Raw genomic sequence first — 17,516 nt, 5'->3', positions numbered from 1 at the left:
AAGTTGGGGTGGCAACCGTATAGGGCGCCACGCCACGACAGCCGGAATAAAGCTCTGGTACAACTGTACAAGGAACGCGTGTCGTTACTGGTAAATTACCAGTGGTAATCCCGTATATCCCTACGCATCCGTATAGTTTGATGCAGTTTGGTTACTTTAGTATATCTTATGGCGTAGGGACTTTATCGATATGAATAGGGACAATACCATGCGATAGATTGGCACCATGAGCAGCCTGGCAGTGTGTGCAAGTGTAGTCATGGCTGTCTGACAAAACATTCGAAATAACAAGAATTAATGTAGTAGTTGGTTATCGAAAGTATCATGTCGTGTTTCTTACAAAGTGCAACGTTGTCTTGATTCAAATTTCGAAGAGTTTATTGGCAACATAGTGGCCCTGAAATTTCATTCAAGTTCATGTACATCAACGCACTTCGTGGACGTAGTAGAGAATAATAATAAATAAGCAGATAGCGATTGCAGCGAGGAAGGAAGTACGGGGTTCAAGGTGCGGTGAGTGAGAGCCTGTGAAGTTCTCTTCTGAAATCTTGTCGAACGAGCGTCGCGTCTAACGACCACCGACGATCGATTACGCAAGATGACCATTCTGTCGAAGAAGAAGACGAACGCCTCGAAAGATAGACGAGAAGGAGGCAGCACTTCCGAAGTCGATGTTCACGGAGTGCAAAACGAGCATGGCTCTGGATCCATCGCACTACCTAATAGCCCATATCAGGTGAATGAATAATCTCCTCTTTGCAACTATGGTACTCGCACGATATTTGCATAGTACTTGCAAGAGTGAACCTTAAACGACCTTTTGCGAACCGTGACAGGTACGTGCAGCGAACGGTTTCGCGGTCGATCTCCACGGGGTTCAGACCGATCATGGATCTGGTTCTATCGTTCTTACGGGTAGTTCGTACGAGGTAAGAAATTTGAAAAATATTGTTTTTCCTCATGTTTGGTTCTTTTCCCCAACCCTAAAGTTTCATGTTAACTATGCTCCGTTTCTCGCGTTGTACGATTAAAAAATAGTTTTGTAAAAAATAGCTTTGTGTTTTTTTTTCTATAAATATAATAAAATAGTACTGAAATTTTAGATATATCTTCTTTCCCACAGAAGGTTACCATTCCTTATTACCAACAAAATTTGTTACAGCGGTAGAAATAAAATTAAATTAAATACTTGTAGGTTACTATGACTCATAAGTATGCATTGTAGTATTTATATAGCTTGATTCGTATGTACTTATAGGCTAGTGTTGATCGAAGGGAAGATAAACACTTTGAAGAAGGAAGCGGTCCAAGTCATGGCAAGCGTCATAGACAACGAGCAAGTCCACATAGGTATATAGTTCATGTAAAATGCCAAGTTATTGCTTAGTTACATAGCAAATATATAGTACTTCTGTTGATAAAAGTTGTAGTTTCCGTTGATAAAAGATTGTTAACTAACATTGATAAAGTTATGTTTTGTATATTGCAAGTGAGATTATTGCTTTCCAGTGGATGCATTGGAAGAAATTCGCGTTCTAAACGCGAAAGAGAACGAGACAGGGGTCGTGATAGAGACAGAGAGAGGGAAAGAGAACGTGAAAGACAGGCTACACCTCCGACTGCATCTGGCAGTGGTTTACAAGGTTAACATTTTTAATGCTTTGCATAACAAATTGTATCTTGTAATATATAATTGTATAGTATAAAAATTGAAATTTTTATAGTCTGAATTTTTGCTGGAAGAGGTGTGTTTTAATAAAAAATAAAAAATATCTTTCGAAAAAATCAATATACAATAACTTATTTAGCTACAGATGCTGGTGTAATAACCAACAATCGGATGGCTATTGCTGCTGCAAATTTAGAACACGAATTAGCCAATGGTTACAATAGCGGCGATGAATATACTGGTAGAACTGGTAACAACCTTACATTAGCCGAGTGGCAAGAGGTTGGTTTAAAATTACATTGTTGGAAGATTCAGAATCAGGTATTTGATTATAAAAAAATTTAATAATCTAAATATATACGGTTCTTTTTAATTTAGCGGGATAGGTGGTTCGAAAAACGAATGCGCAAGATGGGATTTATTGTGAAAAAAATGGGTGAAGATGGAGCATGTTTATTCAGAGCTGTTGCAGATCAAGTTTACGGCGATCAAGAAATGCATGGCGTTGTGCGGAAGCATTGCATGGATTATATTGTAAGTATTTAATACAAGTGAGATTCGAGCCGGCGCTTCGAAACAAATCCATTACTTGTATGGATTAACTTTCTAGGCTTCCAATCAAGAGTTTTTTTCTCACTTCGTAGCAGAAGATTTCAGCACGTATGTAGATAGGAAACGGCAGGAGTATGTCCATGGAAATCATATAGAAATGCAAGCAATGTCTGAAATGTATAATCGCAGCATTCAATTGTATTGCTATAGTAATGGTACGTGTTACTCTATTATTACTTCGTTTCCACACATGAAATCAATCTATTCGGGCGTTCAATAATATTAGTTTTTGTAATTTTACACAGAACCTATCAATATCTTCCATACAATGGTTAAAAGTGATAATGAACCAATACGATTATCTTATCAACGTGGCAGTCATTATAATAGCATAGTAGATCCATATAAAGCTACCGTCGGCGTTGGACTTGGTTTACCATCGTACAATCCTGGTGCCGCAGATCGACAACTTATATCCGACGCAGTTCGTCAGAGCGAAGAGTTACACATTGAACAGGTATACGAATTAAGATTTAAATAAATTCAATATATTTTATGAACGGGGAAACTTTTTCTGTACAGACGATGCTGGAAGACAAAATAAAAGCAACAGATTGGGAAGCAACAAACGAAGCCATAGAGGAACAAGTTGCCAGAGAAAGTTACCTGCAATGGTTAAGGGACAATGAAATGCGAAAAGCGGTAAGTTGTGAATAATTTTATTCTGCTCTGCTACGCTTACGAGGGCAATCTCGATACTGTCTTCCGAATTTTTTGATCAAATTTTATTCAGATGTTTGTAAGGTGTTCTTTGATTGAGTTATGAAGCAATTGCGCACGAATTTTCATTAACCCTTTGCGAACGATCACCCCCATATATGTGTCTGCACAAACCAAATTAAAGACCATCTGATGAAGATCGACAAGAATATAATTAAAAAATTAGGCCAGTGCCGAGGTTTCCCTCGTTGGTAATACTAAAACACTGATTCGTGCCTTTCGAATAAAGCGATCAGCCAGTAGTAGCAGTACAAGTACGGTGACGAGTGCGCAGCACAGTCATACTCATTTTCATCCTCATGGAGGTCGTGGGCAACAACGTAGTCACACTTCTTCTCCGACCACGACCCAAACTAGCCAAGACACTTTACGTAATTCTCCGAAGGTCCGTTTCGTACTGATGCTTTAACAATAAATGTTATGAATTTTGTGTTGTATGAATAATTTCAGGTAAATGATGCGGTAAGGTACAATAAAAGGTCGCCTCAGCATCAGTCAACCCAAGGTTCTAATATATCTCACCTAGCCTCAGACTTCGAATCTAAAATTCCTCAGGAGCCAATGCCAGGCAGTAGTAAGGAAGTTCACGCCTCGCCAGATATTTCGTTGTTCAATCGTCTTCCCCCTGAAGTATTCGGTAATTATTTAACGAACACTTTTACTGAATCAAGAAATATAATAATTTTTTGAGCAGAGATAGTGAAATCTAAAAATAGTACCTATTAAATGAAAATCGTATTTGTTTTACGAGAAAACTGAAACAAGTACATTTGTTTGTGATTAGGTTTAACCGATTGGGAGGACAGTGATATACTCTCAAAAGTGTTGGCAACATCGCAACAGGAATATCTGGACAGCTTAAAACAATCACGAAGTTCCGCATCATCCGGAAATGATACTAACAATATATTAGATTCCAGTAACAGTTAATTCTTAAAATCGTTATTGATAATGTTCAAAGAAATACTGAAGCAAAAGTATATATGCATTTATATGCAGTGTTTTTCATAGGATGTGATATATCCGGAAAATAGGATAGTTGGAAGTAAAAAATGAAGCAATTCTTAGTGTCAACGCATGATCGTTAATTACTAAAAGTCATTGATGATTATATCGAATGTATGCCTAATAGACTTATTTATCGTCGACAGATCATACTACACCGGTTTCTACTACCATTGTATACGTCAAGTTAGATTTGAATTTAGGCTATGTACCGAGTGCCCAAAAGGATGGTTCGATCGTAACTCCATGAAATGTTACGAAACGGTTGCAATGTTTAGAATCCTGTTTAATAAAGATGTTAAGAAATCTAACTGTTTTATAAAAGTGTGAGATAGAGAGAGAATCAAGATTTTTGTTTGCAAAAACAGATACGAAAGTATATTAAGGGTGCATTTGTTATAGCTTTAACAAGTCGAAATATCATTAACGACGATGATCACGTAAAAGCATCGAGAATTGTTTTATTTTTAGTTAAAACGTTTGTCGTTTGACGAATACATAAAGTGCATCTTATGGGACACTCTGTATATATTGCAGTATCATCTAATTCTGCATTGCACTAGGGTATAAGGTGATTTGCTTTTTCCATTGGAGTAGATGTTATGCAATGAGCATAATCATCGTTCGATTCCATTTCGGGATTATCGATGTGTGCACTGGTACTCTAAAATAGTACATACATCGCTCCCGTCGCACCTTTCGAACACCAGAGTAGCTATATTTTTTTTGTCCGTAGCGTTTCACTTCATCATGATCGAAATGTTTTGTGCAATCGATTGTGACTCAACGAGAAGCAGTCCCCCTTTTCCTCATTGTCATGGATATTATTATTCATCTATATTAAATCCTCTGAGTGTTCTCGGATGCAATGTTCACCATCGCGAACTATACAATCCAGTTGGGTTAACTGCGTAATTGTAAAATTTTTTTTCGTCATACGATATGATTCGTCTAAACGCTTTAGGGAAAATCTTTATTGCGTTATTTGTAAAAAAATACAAATAAAACTACTACGCCGTAAGTTAAAACCCGAATTTTCCCTCCCCTTTCGCATTAGTCCTTTGTTAGGTCAAAATTGAGGTTATACGTTATTATGCAATGTTACAAGATCCCTTAAAATGCGAACTAAACGATATGTATAGGGTGTTTAATAAGATATCAAATCTACGAGCATTAAGTAGTATTAAAATAATACTTTATAAATTATAAACTAGAATGATGTGTTTTGTAAACACCTTTTATGAGTAATAAATCCACGATTCGTGCACAACACATTCCCAAAATGTGCTCAGATTGAATTTGTGAGTTTCAATTGCTAAATAACTTAAAGTGACATTAATGTCATGAGAATATAAGAATAGGTAGTGATTGTTCACTAATTTTAAAGAAAACTGCCCAGTCTTAATATATCGTTTGATCTTTGACAGTAATCCCGAATGATTTTTCTACATTTTTATTTGTTTAGTATAGTAACTATCAAATTCAATATAGTAGAATAATGAATGAAGAGAACTGTTTGTAATCGCTGCTGGAAACATTTATAAAATTTTTACAACCATTTGTATTTTGTTAATTGCTTATTTGTAATAGCGCGCCATTTGGCAAAATTGGTCAAATTAACATTTGATTATTTTTATGTTGTCGTTTGCGAAAATTAAAGGAGAATCGATCGATCGTTTTTATTTAATTGGATTGCTAAATTTTAGTGATACAATTAACGAGTAAATATATACTTTTGGTGTATCGAAAGTATTGAATATCAACAATGTCATAGATCAGGATATTTGTATCGTTGTATCATAACGTCCGTTGGTATCCGATCATTGTTTTCGTTCGCGAGTTTACGTTGTGCGTCTATCATGTGCAGGAATTTTTGTGGAAAATGTCAATGCATATAAACGATTATGTATTCGAAGCATTGTTAGGACGTGGCACTTTCGGGTGCGTATTTAGATTAAGTTTTATGTTTTCGTTTTTTTTTTTATTATTCGTTGTTTCTAGATCCGTTTATATAGTACGAAGAAAGAGAGACTCTAAGCCGTTTGTCGTGAAAGAACAGGTTCTTAATAATACCATAAATGCTTTGCCCTTCAAGGTGAGAAGATATAATAAAACCGTGCAATTCGTGTTATTAGTTTAACCCTTTTAGTACCTTACAGTCTTTGTGTGTACTGTCTAGAAATACCTTAGAAAATATACATTTTTGAAGATATTTATCAAATTGATCCATTTTTCCTAGAAACAAATATAAACTTTGCACTTTTTAGTAAAGTTCATTGTAAACAAAAAATTTATTTTCCGTAAATCGAACCATGTCAAAAATGGCTCAACTTTGGGCATTTTTGCCAATGTCCGTGGAACCGATTTTTCGGGTTTTGGGTACTGAAAGGGTTAAACGATTTATATTCCGTTACGGGATACCATTTTTGTGTTCGTTTCCTTTGTTTACACGTGAATCTTTTACCATACGATATTCTCGTTGTCGGTTAACGATAAGGCGTTATTTTATTACCTGTTCTTATATTATTATTTCTATTAACAATTCAGCAGGTTTCGAATGATTATGGATATCAATTGTACAGAGTGTTACGTATTACAATTCTGTTAATAGTGTCTTGGATTTTAGAGTTCTATGGGGTCTTTTGTGTGATAAATACGATATCATTATGGTGCTTAAGGGTCGAAGAAGATGGCGGAATGGTAGCGTTTATCTAAATTTTATTGGCATTGTACATATACGAATGTTTCCATTATTATATATGGTACTTATTTGAAATACTTGGCTTTCCATGCTTACAGATTTTTGTCATATAAAAGATTCGATTGAACTAGAAAATACGGAAAGAATTTCATCGCGATCATTAACATTCAAAGGAAACAACTTGCAACAATTTGCGAGAAATCGACACAAGTTATTGTTAGTCAGTTTGTTATTAAATAGTAATTCTTTATATAAAATAATCAGTTTTTATTTATAAATGTACATATATGCGGCTTGAAGAAGTTTGAGATTATTGTTACGATTTTTGCATACGAAAACAGTATATTTTTTTTAATAAAATAGCGAGCATCGTAAAGTGCGTAGCGATTTAATATATTTGTTGTTTAACAGTAATGTCTTCTACCCTCGTATATTTGGTTTATTTAAAAAACTTTTTTCATTAAGAATCTATACAGCGGGGAACAAAACTGAACGCATGGATCTTTAACATGAATAATATTTTATTCATCGTTTGAGTATAGAACGTAAAACAATTGGATTTTCACGATTAATTAGTTTCCTCGCGGAATCAGTTTTGCGTTGCATTAAAATCGTTCGAATCGACAGTTATTTAAAATTTTTTGCGGTTTATTTACACGACAAAATGTACGTATATTGGTGTATAGAATATATTAGAAGAAATAGAATGTTTGCATACGCTGAGACATCCTAATATAGTGGCTTATTACGGAGCCTGGATGGAAAACAATCACAGTTACATTCTTATGGAATTCGCCACGCGGTGCACATTGAAAGATTTGTTAGAGAAACGGCAAGAACCGCTCAAAGAAGACGTAGGTTTAAATATGTACATGTTCCCAAGAACAAAATACATTCGAACATCAAAAGTCAAGTTGAATTTATTCTACAGGATGCGCTGTACTTGTTCTCGCAAGTCGTACTCGGCGTCCGTCACATACATTTTAAGAAGATCCTGCATCGGGATTTAAAGCCAGAGAACATTATGCTAACCGGAAATTACGGTAACATCGTCAAAATCGGCGATTTCGGCGTTTCGAAGAATTTTCAAGAGTACGGTTCAGTATAAGGACCTGGAAAAAATTTTAAGGGGAGATTCTAGAAGCCAAAATAAGACGAAAATCAAGAATACCAATTTGTTGACGGAGGCTTCGTTAAAAAGTAATTAACAATTAAATTCAACAATTTCAAATCGTTTTGGAAAAATTATTTTCTGTTACGGGGGTCAATTACAATCATTTTTGGTCATTACACATACCTTCGAAATCGTACGCACTTTCGAGAAAAAAATTCCTTAAAATCTAATTAGTTGCCTATATTTTTCGACGAGAAAAAAAAATTTCAAATCGTTCTGGAAAAATTAGTTTCGGCTGCGGGGGTCGATTATAATCATTTTTGGTGAACAGTCATACCCCCGAAATCCTACCCACTTTTTAGAAAAAAATTCGAGAAAGTGTGAAATTTTTCGACGGGAAAAAAAAATTTCAAATCGTTTTGAAAAAATTATTTTCGGTTGCGGGGGTCAATTGCAATCATTTTTTATAAATAGACATACTCCCGAAATCCTGCGCATTTTCGAGAAAAAAATTCAGTACGGACGGAACTTTAAACGTTAATAACTTTTTAATGAAGCCTCTATCAGCAAATTGGTATTCTTGATTTTCGTTTTATTTTGGCCACTAGAATCACCTATTAAAATTTTTCCCATGGGTGGCCGAACACCCTGTATGTAACTTTTAATGGGACAATTATTGTAGCTCGAAAGATCCATCGATCACGTGTCGGGCCGGATCATTTTATTACATGGCCCCTGAAATGTTGAATGGACAGTCTTATGATTTTAAATGCGACGTGTGGAGCATGGGAGTTATTCTTTACGAGATGGTTACAAAAAGGCTCCCGTTTCCTGGCACGGTAAAGATATTTTTATTCTCTTGTAACAATGTAATGAAGATCAATGTGTTTCTAAGCAAAGTCATACGCGTTGCATAATTTTCAGACGTTGGCAGAAATCATGGAAAGGGCGTGCAACGAACAACCACGGCCTCTTCTTAAACATACATCGGAGGCTACCGTCAGTTTAATATCAAAAATGCTGAGGAAACAACCGTCATTTCGGCCAAAGACAGATCAATTGGTCCTTTGTCCTTATCTGATGCCTCTCATTACTCTGATGCATTTAAACTTGGGCCGAGTTCATTGTACAGCGAAACAAAATAATAGTAACTTCGGTCCGAAAATGTTTTTAAAGTTCCTCAAACCTCGTGAGAGATCTAAATAATTTTAATGCGATTGGTCGTCGGTGAACTTTGCGTTCCTTGGATATTTGATTTATTACTGGTGTCCGGTTCGACGCGGAACAAATCACGTGTAAAAAAAAAAATGTATATATGTAGTATAAAGGAAACGACGCAACGATGCAATTATTACTATTCTCCGTATATCGATGGAATTGTCGAACGAACGGTTATCGAACTCGGCCTCTGTGTCAGGATCAAAAGCGTAACGACAGGAAGTAAAGACCGGAACTGCGGAATGCTCGTTTTATTTCATCACGTGCATACCACTCGAAAACCGTTCAGTCTGTATTTTAGTCAGAAGAATATCGCCCTTCCGCGCGTGACGAAGCCAACAATAACCGTGTTGCGAACTTCTGGAACGTTACAGAGGTTCATCGAACGTGGAGCGAGGCGCACTAATTATTTAGAATATACGGAGTGAGTCAGTAAGAATCATTATTTAAAACAATTCATTGCCTGTTTATTGTATCGGGTACATTTTTAATGAATTTTATTATATTTTAAAACGCTTATCGGTAAGAGTTACTTTAAATAATACATTTTATTGGCTCATCTTGCACACGGTTGAATCGATCGGTGAAGTCTTTTACTTAGATCTTCGAGAAGATATTGCGTATTTTACGAATGTCTTCAAGTTGTATTGAATTTAAGAATTTGATGTCTATAAAAGGGCTTGCAGACTCGAAAGATGTGGTTGATTTTATGGATCTGTTATTGTTTGTACTATCTATCATACGCTACCCCATGGCGTCCTCTGAACCCAATGCTCGGTGAGCAAATAGACCTAGTTGGACCGATAAACCAGAGTTTCGTTCCTAATTGGAACATCGAGAACGACGAGACCAGAGGTACGATCGATAGTCCCGACTCGAACGATGCGTTCAATTCGACGCAGATCCCCTTCAATTCAATCGATCGTGATCGTGAACCCTTGGACGAGGTGGAACGCATCGAGCCCAGACATTGGCCAGTCAGACCAGATATATTGTACACACGAAGAGCTGTTCCATCCACTACAGAGATCTCGTTACCGCGGAATCCGCTTAATCCTCCCACTCTTGCTCAAAGAGACCCGTCGACGCAAAGGTAAAAAGTTTTCGACTTTTCGATACAATTCTTCACCCTTATCGTTTAATCCGTTGCTGCAAACTTTCATCCAAATCTCACTTTTTCATTTGTTTTATATAAAAATCTAGATACCCCTCCGTGACAGCACCACCACCCACAGCATCCGTCGATGAGGTCTTCTGCGACTTTGGATCATTTCCGGCGCAGACACTTTGCGAGTGGCAAAATGGCGACGACGCGTTGGAATGGACAGCCGGTACCGGCATGGGCACGAACTGGATGGGTGGTCCCCCAAGTGACTATACCACTGGTACCATGGAGGGAGGGTATGCCATTCAAGACTTTCCACGCTGCATCGAATAAATATATTTTTGTTGCCCCTTGGATCTAGGTACGCCTTTCTAGAAACATCGCAATTACCATTGAAAGATGGCAAACTGAAAATCTTGGGAGGATTGTTGCACAGTCCTCAGTTAGGTAGTACAGAGGTAACCGGGACTTGCGTCATGTTCAAATATACCATGGATGGCCTGAGCATCGCTGGTCTAAGGATTTTGCTTCACATGGGTACGGACGAATACTCTATCAAGAAAGCACAAACCGAGGAGATCACACCGGAGAACGTGACGATATCAACCTGTAAATCGGTGGAAGTTCCTAACGAGCGTGTTATTTGGAACGCACAGTATTACACCCTAGGCGTTTGGCAACAAGCGCAATTGCTCTATACTTATCCTCTGTTGCATTCGGTAATTGGGTAATTTTCTTTCCCCGATAATTGATTTAATTCATCTGTTCTGTTCGGGTCTGTTTGATTATGAACGGAACAGCGTTACATCGAGTATTTGTCATTAGGTGATCATCGAGGGGATTCCTGTAGATCCTACTGATCCAGCGCGTCTGTACAGAGGATACCTAGCTGTGGACGATATAGATTTGCAGCCGGGTGCTTCGTGCGTTGGCTTCTGTAATTTTGCTAGCGGATTTTGCGACTGGAGCAACGATGCAGAGGATGACTTTGACTGGACGATTGTAAGTTACGTGTGCCTTGAGTGCCATTTAAACCATCCTAATAAACATCTGTAGACTTCGATAATGTTAAATGTTGCAGAGTCGGGGTAGTGGAAATCCAACGACCGGACCAGCAACCGACAGTTCCAGCGATCGTTCAGCGTCTGGAGGATACGCCTACATAGACTCTTCGTTTCCACGTAGACCAGGAGATAGAGCCAGGCTCCTCAGTACGAGTTTCCCCGCGCCAAGTGCTAATACACCCATGTGTATGCACTTCTGGTTCCATATGTTTGGCGCTGGAATTGGTACCCTGAAGCTCTTTCTGCGTTACTTCCGTAGCATGGACGCGCCGCTACGAGAGATTTGGAGCTTAAACGGGAACGCTGGAAACACGTGGTTTGTCGCTCAAATTACGATCAGCTCTCTCGATGACTTTCAACTTGTCTTCGAAGCTTCCGTGGGGAACACAGGAATGGGAGACATTGCTATCGACGACATCTCTTTCACGCAAGGCTCCTGTCCTGGTGAAAATTGCTTCTCGCTCTTTTAATTCTCTTGACTTCAATACAATTCAGTATTGGATACAGGTATCACAGTAAGCACTGCTATCCTGTCTTTAAAAAATATGTTCATTAACAGTCTCGCCTCAAGTTGCCGCGCCAACACCGCGTGACTGTACTTTCGAAGTGGACGAATGTGACTGGATCAATTCTCGCGATCCGGATCGAGTTGAATGGGAGAGAGTGTCCATTCAAGCATTGAGTCCGAGGAATCAACGAAAACCGTACAGTAATGGATATACGATCAACCGAAGAAACGAGCATTTCCTTGGTCTGGGTCGTCCAAGAGGAGGACCGCGATCATCCGGCGGTGGGACAGCGCAACTTGTCAGCCGAGAGATGAAAGGCACCGACGAGCCACTTTGTGTCACTTTTTGGTACTTCATGTTCGAATCATTCATCGATTCAACCGGGCCAAGTTTAGGTTCGTACATCGCCATCAAGTTTTATATACAAAAATATTCTAGAAAGCAAGGTCTAAAATTATTTACTGAGCTGCTCGTAATTTTTGTTCGAAACGAGTTTATTTTGAGTTGTCATGTTGCGTGACACGCTTTATGTAATTACTTTTAAACGTTTTAAGTTCTTTAACGACCCGTTACCTTTAAAGGAGTGCTTCGCGTGTCTATTCAAACAAGCGGGGAATCTTCGTCGGAATCTAGACCAATCTGGCAGTTGTACAATAACCAAGGACCAACCTGGAATTATGCACAGATTAATATAAACGAGAGGAAAGACTTTAGCGTAGTGTTCGAAGGTACTTGGGGTCCTAATCGTGCCAGCGGCAGCATCGGTATCGACGATATTTCATTTTATACTGGCAATTGTACCGGTAAGTTGTTCTTCTTATCTACTTAAAATATTAATGGACTTATTACACAACCGGATAAATGGCCACTGCCGTACACTAGGATCTACCGTTACACTATGGTTTCGGTTCTTATAATTGTTCAGTAATCGGAATCGATATCGGAACCGTTTTCAATCCCCAACACTAATTGATAAATTTCTCAATATCGTATCAGTGAAACCGATTAGTGCATCGGTAAGAGCAGAGGATTGTAGCTTTGAGAAAGGATTGTGCGGCTGGGAAAATATTACTTCCTCGGATAACGAGCGTGCGGTCACCTGGCAGCGCGCATTTCTTGCTCATCGTCCAGCACAATTGTTGGACAAAACCTTCGGTGCGACAGGCGACTTCGTTTTTTTCGACATTTTTACAACGAATAAAAAATCTACCGACGTACGGTTACGATCACCGGTTATACAAACGTCACCCGACGAAGAATCCGTGTGTTTTACGTTTTGGTTTGCCGCTTTCGGAGTCGAGGAATCCACGACTTTGCAAATCATTAAGGCGAATACCGAAGACGACCAGAACGACGACGAAGGCGCTGGGAAACAGGAACAACCCGTAAGATTTGTACAAAAATTCTAGAAGCTTATGTCATTGAATACGGAATTGTAGTCTAAAACTTCTTTATTTTAGTTATGGTCGCTAACAGCGAAAGGATTTAATAATCCAAGACCTGTATGGACAGCTGCACAAGTGACCATAGATGCTCGCGTACCCTATCATCTTATTTTAAGAGGAAGCGCTAGTAATGGAGGTTTCGCAATCGATGATATAAAATTTCAGCCCCAAAGTTGCACAAGTAAGATTCTCTTGGTAAACGTATTACATAAACATCAATGATAAATACTCTTTTTCTTAAATTTTATAGTTCGACCAATTGCGGCACAACCCGTCAATAATGAAAATTAAGGTATTGTATTACAAACGTTAAAAATTTTAATGCTTTTTGGGAAACGAAAAATAAAGATTTGTTCATGAGAACGCATAGTATATTAAGAAAAAGCTTTATTAAGGTTCACTTCTTTTTTTTACAAATTGTCTTTTTATTTCGAAGGTGACAATACCAAGAGCCACTCCTGTATTTAAACTATCAACTCCGTTTACTAAAGGTATGTTAATACGAATGCCCTTTCGTTCCTTTAATAATTTATATGAATCTAAACTAAAACCCTCGGTTTCTCCGCTCAAGACAAGTACAGTTTCGTTTCTTGTATAATCCAGAGCATAGTATGGTACGATAGGTAGTTTCAACAAAAAATTTTTCATCATTTGCTTATTAGTTGGAATTGTTGGTGGTGAGTTTGTGCTTTTATCCGTGATATTATCGTCGATGATAACACTTGCTCTGAGTTCTTCTGGATCAGTTCCGAATACCCCTAGACTCATTTCAAGTACATCCTCGCTATATTTTGATATAAATTCGTCACCAAAGTTACTATCTGCCAAAATAATATTCGAGCCTTCGCCGATCAACGATGGAATCTCGTCCCACATCGGAAACGCATTAATAGGCAATCGAAAATGAGCTCCAGCTGCGCTTCTAAGAACTTTTGGATCCCACAGATCTACACAACCTAGGCAGACAGATAATAGAACTAATATGTAATATGCAATTAATCATTTATACGAGCAATTTGTTAAGGTAAATATTAGGAATGTTGCGAAATCTCGATGTTCGAGACGAGACGAGTTCTCGCGAGATCCCGCGCATCCCTAGTCAATACAATTCTGTAATACTGTACCTTTCATTAATATTAATCTCTCGCAACCTACACCTGCTGCAGCTCTCATAATAGATCCTAAATTTCCTGGTTCTCTCACATTGTCACATATAATAGTAAGCGGCAATGCGTTGTTCGCAGGATCTTTATTTGTATCTGGAGTTTGAAAAATTCCTGCACCGAAAATACAAATAATGATAAAAAGAAAATCATATTATATATTACAATAGTGCAGTAATACCTATTAGTCCAGGAGAAGAAGTTAAACTAGACCAGAGTTGAATCGTGTTATATGGAACTTTATACAATTTTACATCTCCAGGAAATTTGAATGAATCTATATCTGCTGGATTATTATATAATATTGCAATTGGTTTTCCACCGGCTCTGAGCCCCTCTTCAATTAATCTACGTCCTTCCAAAACTATCTCGTTATTCTTTTCCCTTTTCTTTCGAGACTTAATGTTAGTCATTAAAGATCTAAACCAAAATGATAAATGTATACCTGTGACATTTATGGATGATTTTATTTGCAATGCATTGGTAATATAATTAAAGGACTTACGATACAACTTTCTCGTTTAATTTAAGAACTGTGAGCGGTGAGCTTTTTGTTTCCTTGGTTGTAGAAGTTTTTTTAGACTCTACCGGTGTTTCTTCTGTTGTCTTCCTTCTGTTCGATTTTCTATTAGAAATCGCTCTGTTTCGAACGAATTTTTTTTTGGTACTAACCTCGGTAGTATCCTGGGCTTCGAACAGTTCATCTTCGTTAACAATTTTAGTTGGTCTTCGACTCATCCACTTTGCGTATGTCCTCGTTACATTTGACTGTGTGTTAATTGTTTGAAGATTTTTTAAACTTCGAAGCGGACGAAGAGTACTTTGCATGATATTAATGAAGATCATTTTTGTTACGTTTTAATATAATAATACGTATGTTTTTACGTAAAATATCTCTTATAAAATTGTAATTTAAACGACTATCATTACGTTAATAATAATAAGTATTAGTTAAACAATAAACACATGCTTCTTTACTTGAAATGCTTGAAACCAGGGGGTCCAAGCTAAAGATAAGCAACTTTCAAGGTTTTATTGGTCTCAATACAGCGCTACAGGCGAGAAGCCTCGGAACTAAATAGACTGTTGGGACGGTGGGTGGAAAGTTGTCTTTTCATACTTTTATTCATCATTTCTATTAAAACCACTGCCGAAATGTAATCATTACATTCAATTACATCTGTGAAATATATAAATTAACATATGGCAGTAATGTTCATAGTCAATAATTAAATAACAGTATCTTACTATTGAATACAATAGTAAAGGAGTACAGAAAAGGATAGATAATAAACACATGGCGGTATAAATAAGAATTTAATGGCTACTTTTGTGGTAGCAACATAAGGCTGGTATAATTCTTTAATGACAATACTATTGCTATTCATATGAATAATTCATAATTTTTATTATTTTTTTTACAAAGTAATCGCTAGTATACATATTATGTTCCGTGTTATAACAATAGAGTAATGACGTGATAAAAATAAAAGTATGCAAATGTTCATTTTTTTAGATGCAGCAGAAACTGCTATTATTATAGCATCAGGTTTTGATGCGTGAACAATTGTTTAAACCTGTGTAGCAGTATGTTAAATTTCACAGAGATACGTTCAGAGCATTAGTATTAACAGTATACGTATGTGAACGTGTGTGATGTGTGACCACGTGCTCAGCCGATTTAAATATAAACAGTGCGCCCGAAAGTCGGATTTATAAATTTTGACTGCTGACATCTCGCAAACAAAGCTCCAGATTGCAAAATGGTAAAGGATTTTTCAATTTATATTGAACAATTTGAACAAATAATAATATTGTTGTTCTGTTTCATTGGTTTATTATTTTAGAAACTAAATAATTCATTTTCTAAATAAAAATTATGAAAAATTCCTTTATTATTCACAATTATACAACTTCATAATATCACGAAACCACCGCCGTGCTTTACAGTAGGGCGTCTAGAATTCGTTTCTAAATTAGGCGTTCGGAGATACAACGATATCCGTCCGACCAAAATATACAGGGTGTTCGGCCACCCCTGGGAAAAATTTTAATGAGGGATTCTAGGGGCCAAAATAAGACGAAAATCAAGAATACCAATTTGTTGATGGAGGCTTCGTTAAAAAGTTATTAACAATTATATTCAAAAATTTCAAATCGTTCTGAAAAAATTATTTTCGATTGCGAGGGTCAATTACAATAATTTTTGGTCATTAGACATACCCCCGAATACCTACCCACTTTCTAGAAAAAAATTCGAGAAGGTGTGAAATTTTTCGACGGGAAAAAAAATTTCAAATCGTTATGGAAAAATTATTTTCGGTTGCGGGGATCAATTACAATCACTTTTGGTGAATAGACATACCCCCGAAATCCTCTGCGTTTTCGAGAAAAAAATTCAGTTCGGGCGAAACTTTGAACGTTAATAACTTTTTAACGAAGCCTCGATCAACAAATTGGTATTCTTGATTTTCGTCTTATTTTGGTCTCTAGAATCCCCCATTAAAATTTTTCCCATGGTTGGCCGGACACCCTGTATTTTTCCAGAAAGCATTATTTTTATTTTCATTTTCTTTTGCAAATAATTGTTTATTCGCTTAATCTCTGGGCGCTCGAATACTTTTGTGATTCTGTTTCGGTATATTTTTGCAGCGACTTTGATGGCCGCACGTTTCGCGTAAGGACTCCTGTGTCTACCACCGGTGATTTTCACGAGAGTTTCAACTCGATGAAAGCTTAACTGTTTTCCCCGAAAAGTTTGTAAGTCCAATATTTTACTTAAAAACGTAAAAGACAGTGTATCAGAATTGAATTTACTAAATAATCACAGACCTAGTGCCGTTGTAAAAGCAAACGATGGGCCCATTTTCTATTAAAATGTACAATTATTTAATTTCAATAACCATCAAATGTTTCGTAAGTCACTTCTGATATTTACAATAAATCTATCATAACGATGGTACGTATTGTTAAATTATTTTCTAATTTCGCGTATGTAGTCCCAGGAACCATTTCTTGTTATACGTTATGATTTAGGATGGAAATTGTACCCCGATACCGCGTATCGATTGTGAAAAACAATAAGCAACTGTGCCGCGTTAATCCGTTCTCTTTGCGGCTGGGATCCGTTCCGACGTCGTGCAATATATTTTTCTCAAGGGAACCGAGCGCAAATCAGTCTGTAAACAAAT

The 17,516-nt window shown here is 37.2% G+C and overlaps 4 protein-coding genes across 6 annotated transcripts; 3 read left to right on the top strand and 1 right to left on the bottom strand.

The window, feature by feature from the left end:
* The first annotated feature begins 241 nt into the window (after nucleotides 1-241).
* Nucleotides 242-5,034, top strand: LOC122400289 (OTU domain-containing protein 5-A). Of its 3 annotated transcripts, none has more exons than XM_043401667.1 (12): nucleotides 242-736; nucleotides 837-929; nucleotides 1,259-1,350; nucleotides 1,510-1,643; nucleotides 1,815-1,951; nucleotides 2,048-2,203; nucleotides 2,280-2,436; nucleotides 2,527-2,738; nucleotides 2,804-2,923; nucleotides 3,231-3,386; nucleotides 3,452-3,638; nucleotides 3,786-5,034. In XM_043401667.1, exons 1-12 carry the CDS (start codon nucleotides 599-601, stop codon nucleotides 3,929-3,931), a joined length of 1,728 nt encoding a protein of 575 aa, XP_043257602.1. In that variant the 5' UTR covers nucleotides 242-598; the 3' UTR covers nucleotides 3,932-5,034. The 3 variants fall into 3 exon arrangements, with proteins under 3 accessions (XP_043257602.1, XP_043257601.1, XP_043257603.1); XM_043401666.1 differs by having other exon boundaries at nucleotides 1,809-1,951; XM_043401668.1 differs by lacking the exon at nucleotides 3,231-3,386 and having other exon boundaries at nucleotides 1,809-1,951.
* Nucleotides 5,035-5,790: 756 nt separating this feature from the next.
* Nucleotides 5,791-9,467, top strand: LOC122400254 (serine/threonine-protein kinase Nek5-like). The gene is made up of 7 exons (XM_043401607.1): nucleotides 5,791-5,947; nucleotides 6,008-6,101; nucleotides 7,394-7,561; nucleotides 7,639-7,799; nucleotides 8,504-8,660; nucleotides 8,746-9,016; nucleotides 9,193-9,467. The coding sequence occupies exons 1-7, from the start codon at nucleotides 5,889-5,891 to the stop codon at nucleotides 9,465-9,467; spliced, it is 1,185 nt and encodes a 394-aa protein (XP_043257542.1). The 5' UTR covers nucleotides 5,791-5,888.
* Nucleotides 9,468-9,734: 267 nt separating this feature from the next.
* Nucleotides 9,735-13,738, top strand: LOC122400139 (MAM and LDL-receptor class A domain-containing protein 1-like). The gene is made up of 11 exons (XM_043401419.1): nucleotides 9,735-10,132; nucleotides 10,243-10,440; nucleotides 10,506-10,863; nucleotides 10,970-11,146; nucleotides 11,226-11,652; nucleotides 11,768-12,112; nucleotides 12,299-12,520; nucleotides 12,714-13,102; nucleotides 13,178-13,343; nucleotides 13,413-13,454; nucleotides 13,599-13,738. Exons 1-10 carry the CDS (start codon nucleotides 9,735-9,737, stop codon nucleotides 13,451-13,453), a joined length of 2,721 nt encoding a protein of 906 aa, XP_043257354.1. The 3' UTR covers nucleotide 13,454; nucleotides 13,599-13,738.
* LOC122400253 (rRNA methyltransferase 3, mitochondrial) lies at nucleotides 13,553-15,269 on the bottom strand. The gene is made up of 4 exons (XM_043401606.1): nucleotides 14,831-15,269; nucleotides 14,507-14,745; nucleotides 14,287-14,439; nucleotides 13,553-14,118 (listed from the first exon to the last, which is right to left on the bottom strand). Exons 1-4 carry the CDS (start codon nucleotides 15,169-15,171, stop codon nucleotides 13,553-13,555), a joined length of 1,299 nt encoding a protein of 432 aa, XP_043257541.1. The 5' UTR covers nucleotides 15,172-15,269.
* Nucleotides 15,270-17,516: the final 2,247 nt, after the last annotated feature.

The sequence above is a fragment of the Colletes gigas genome, unplaced genomic scaffold (assembly GCF_013123115.1).
Source record: "Colletes gigas isolate AHSC1104 unplaced genomic scaffold, ASM1312311v1 Colletes_gigas_Sc00016, whole genome shotgun sequence".
Classification (NCBI taxonomy): Eukaryota; Metazoa; Arthropoda; class Insecta; order Hymenoptera; family Colletidae; genus Colletes; species Colletes gigas.
This window is presented reverse-complemented; position numbering and strand designations above follow the sequence as displayed.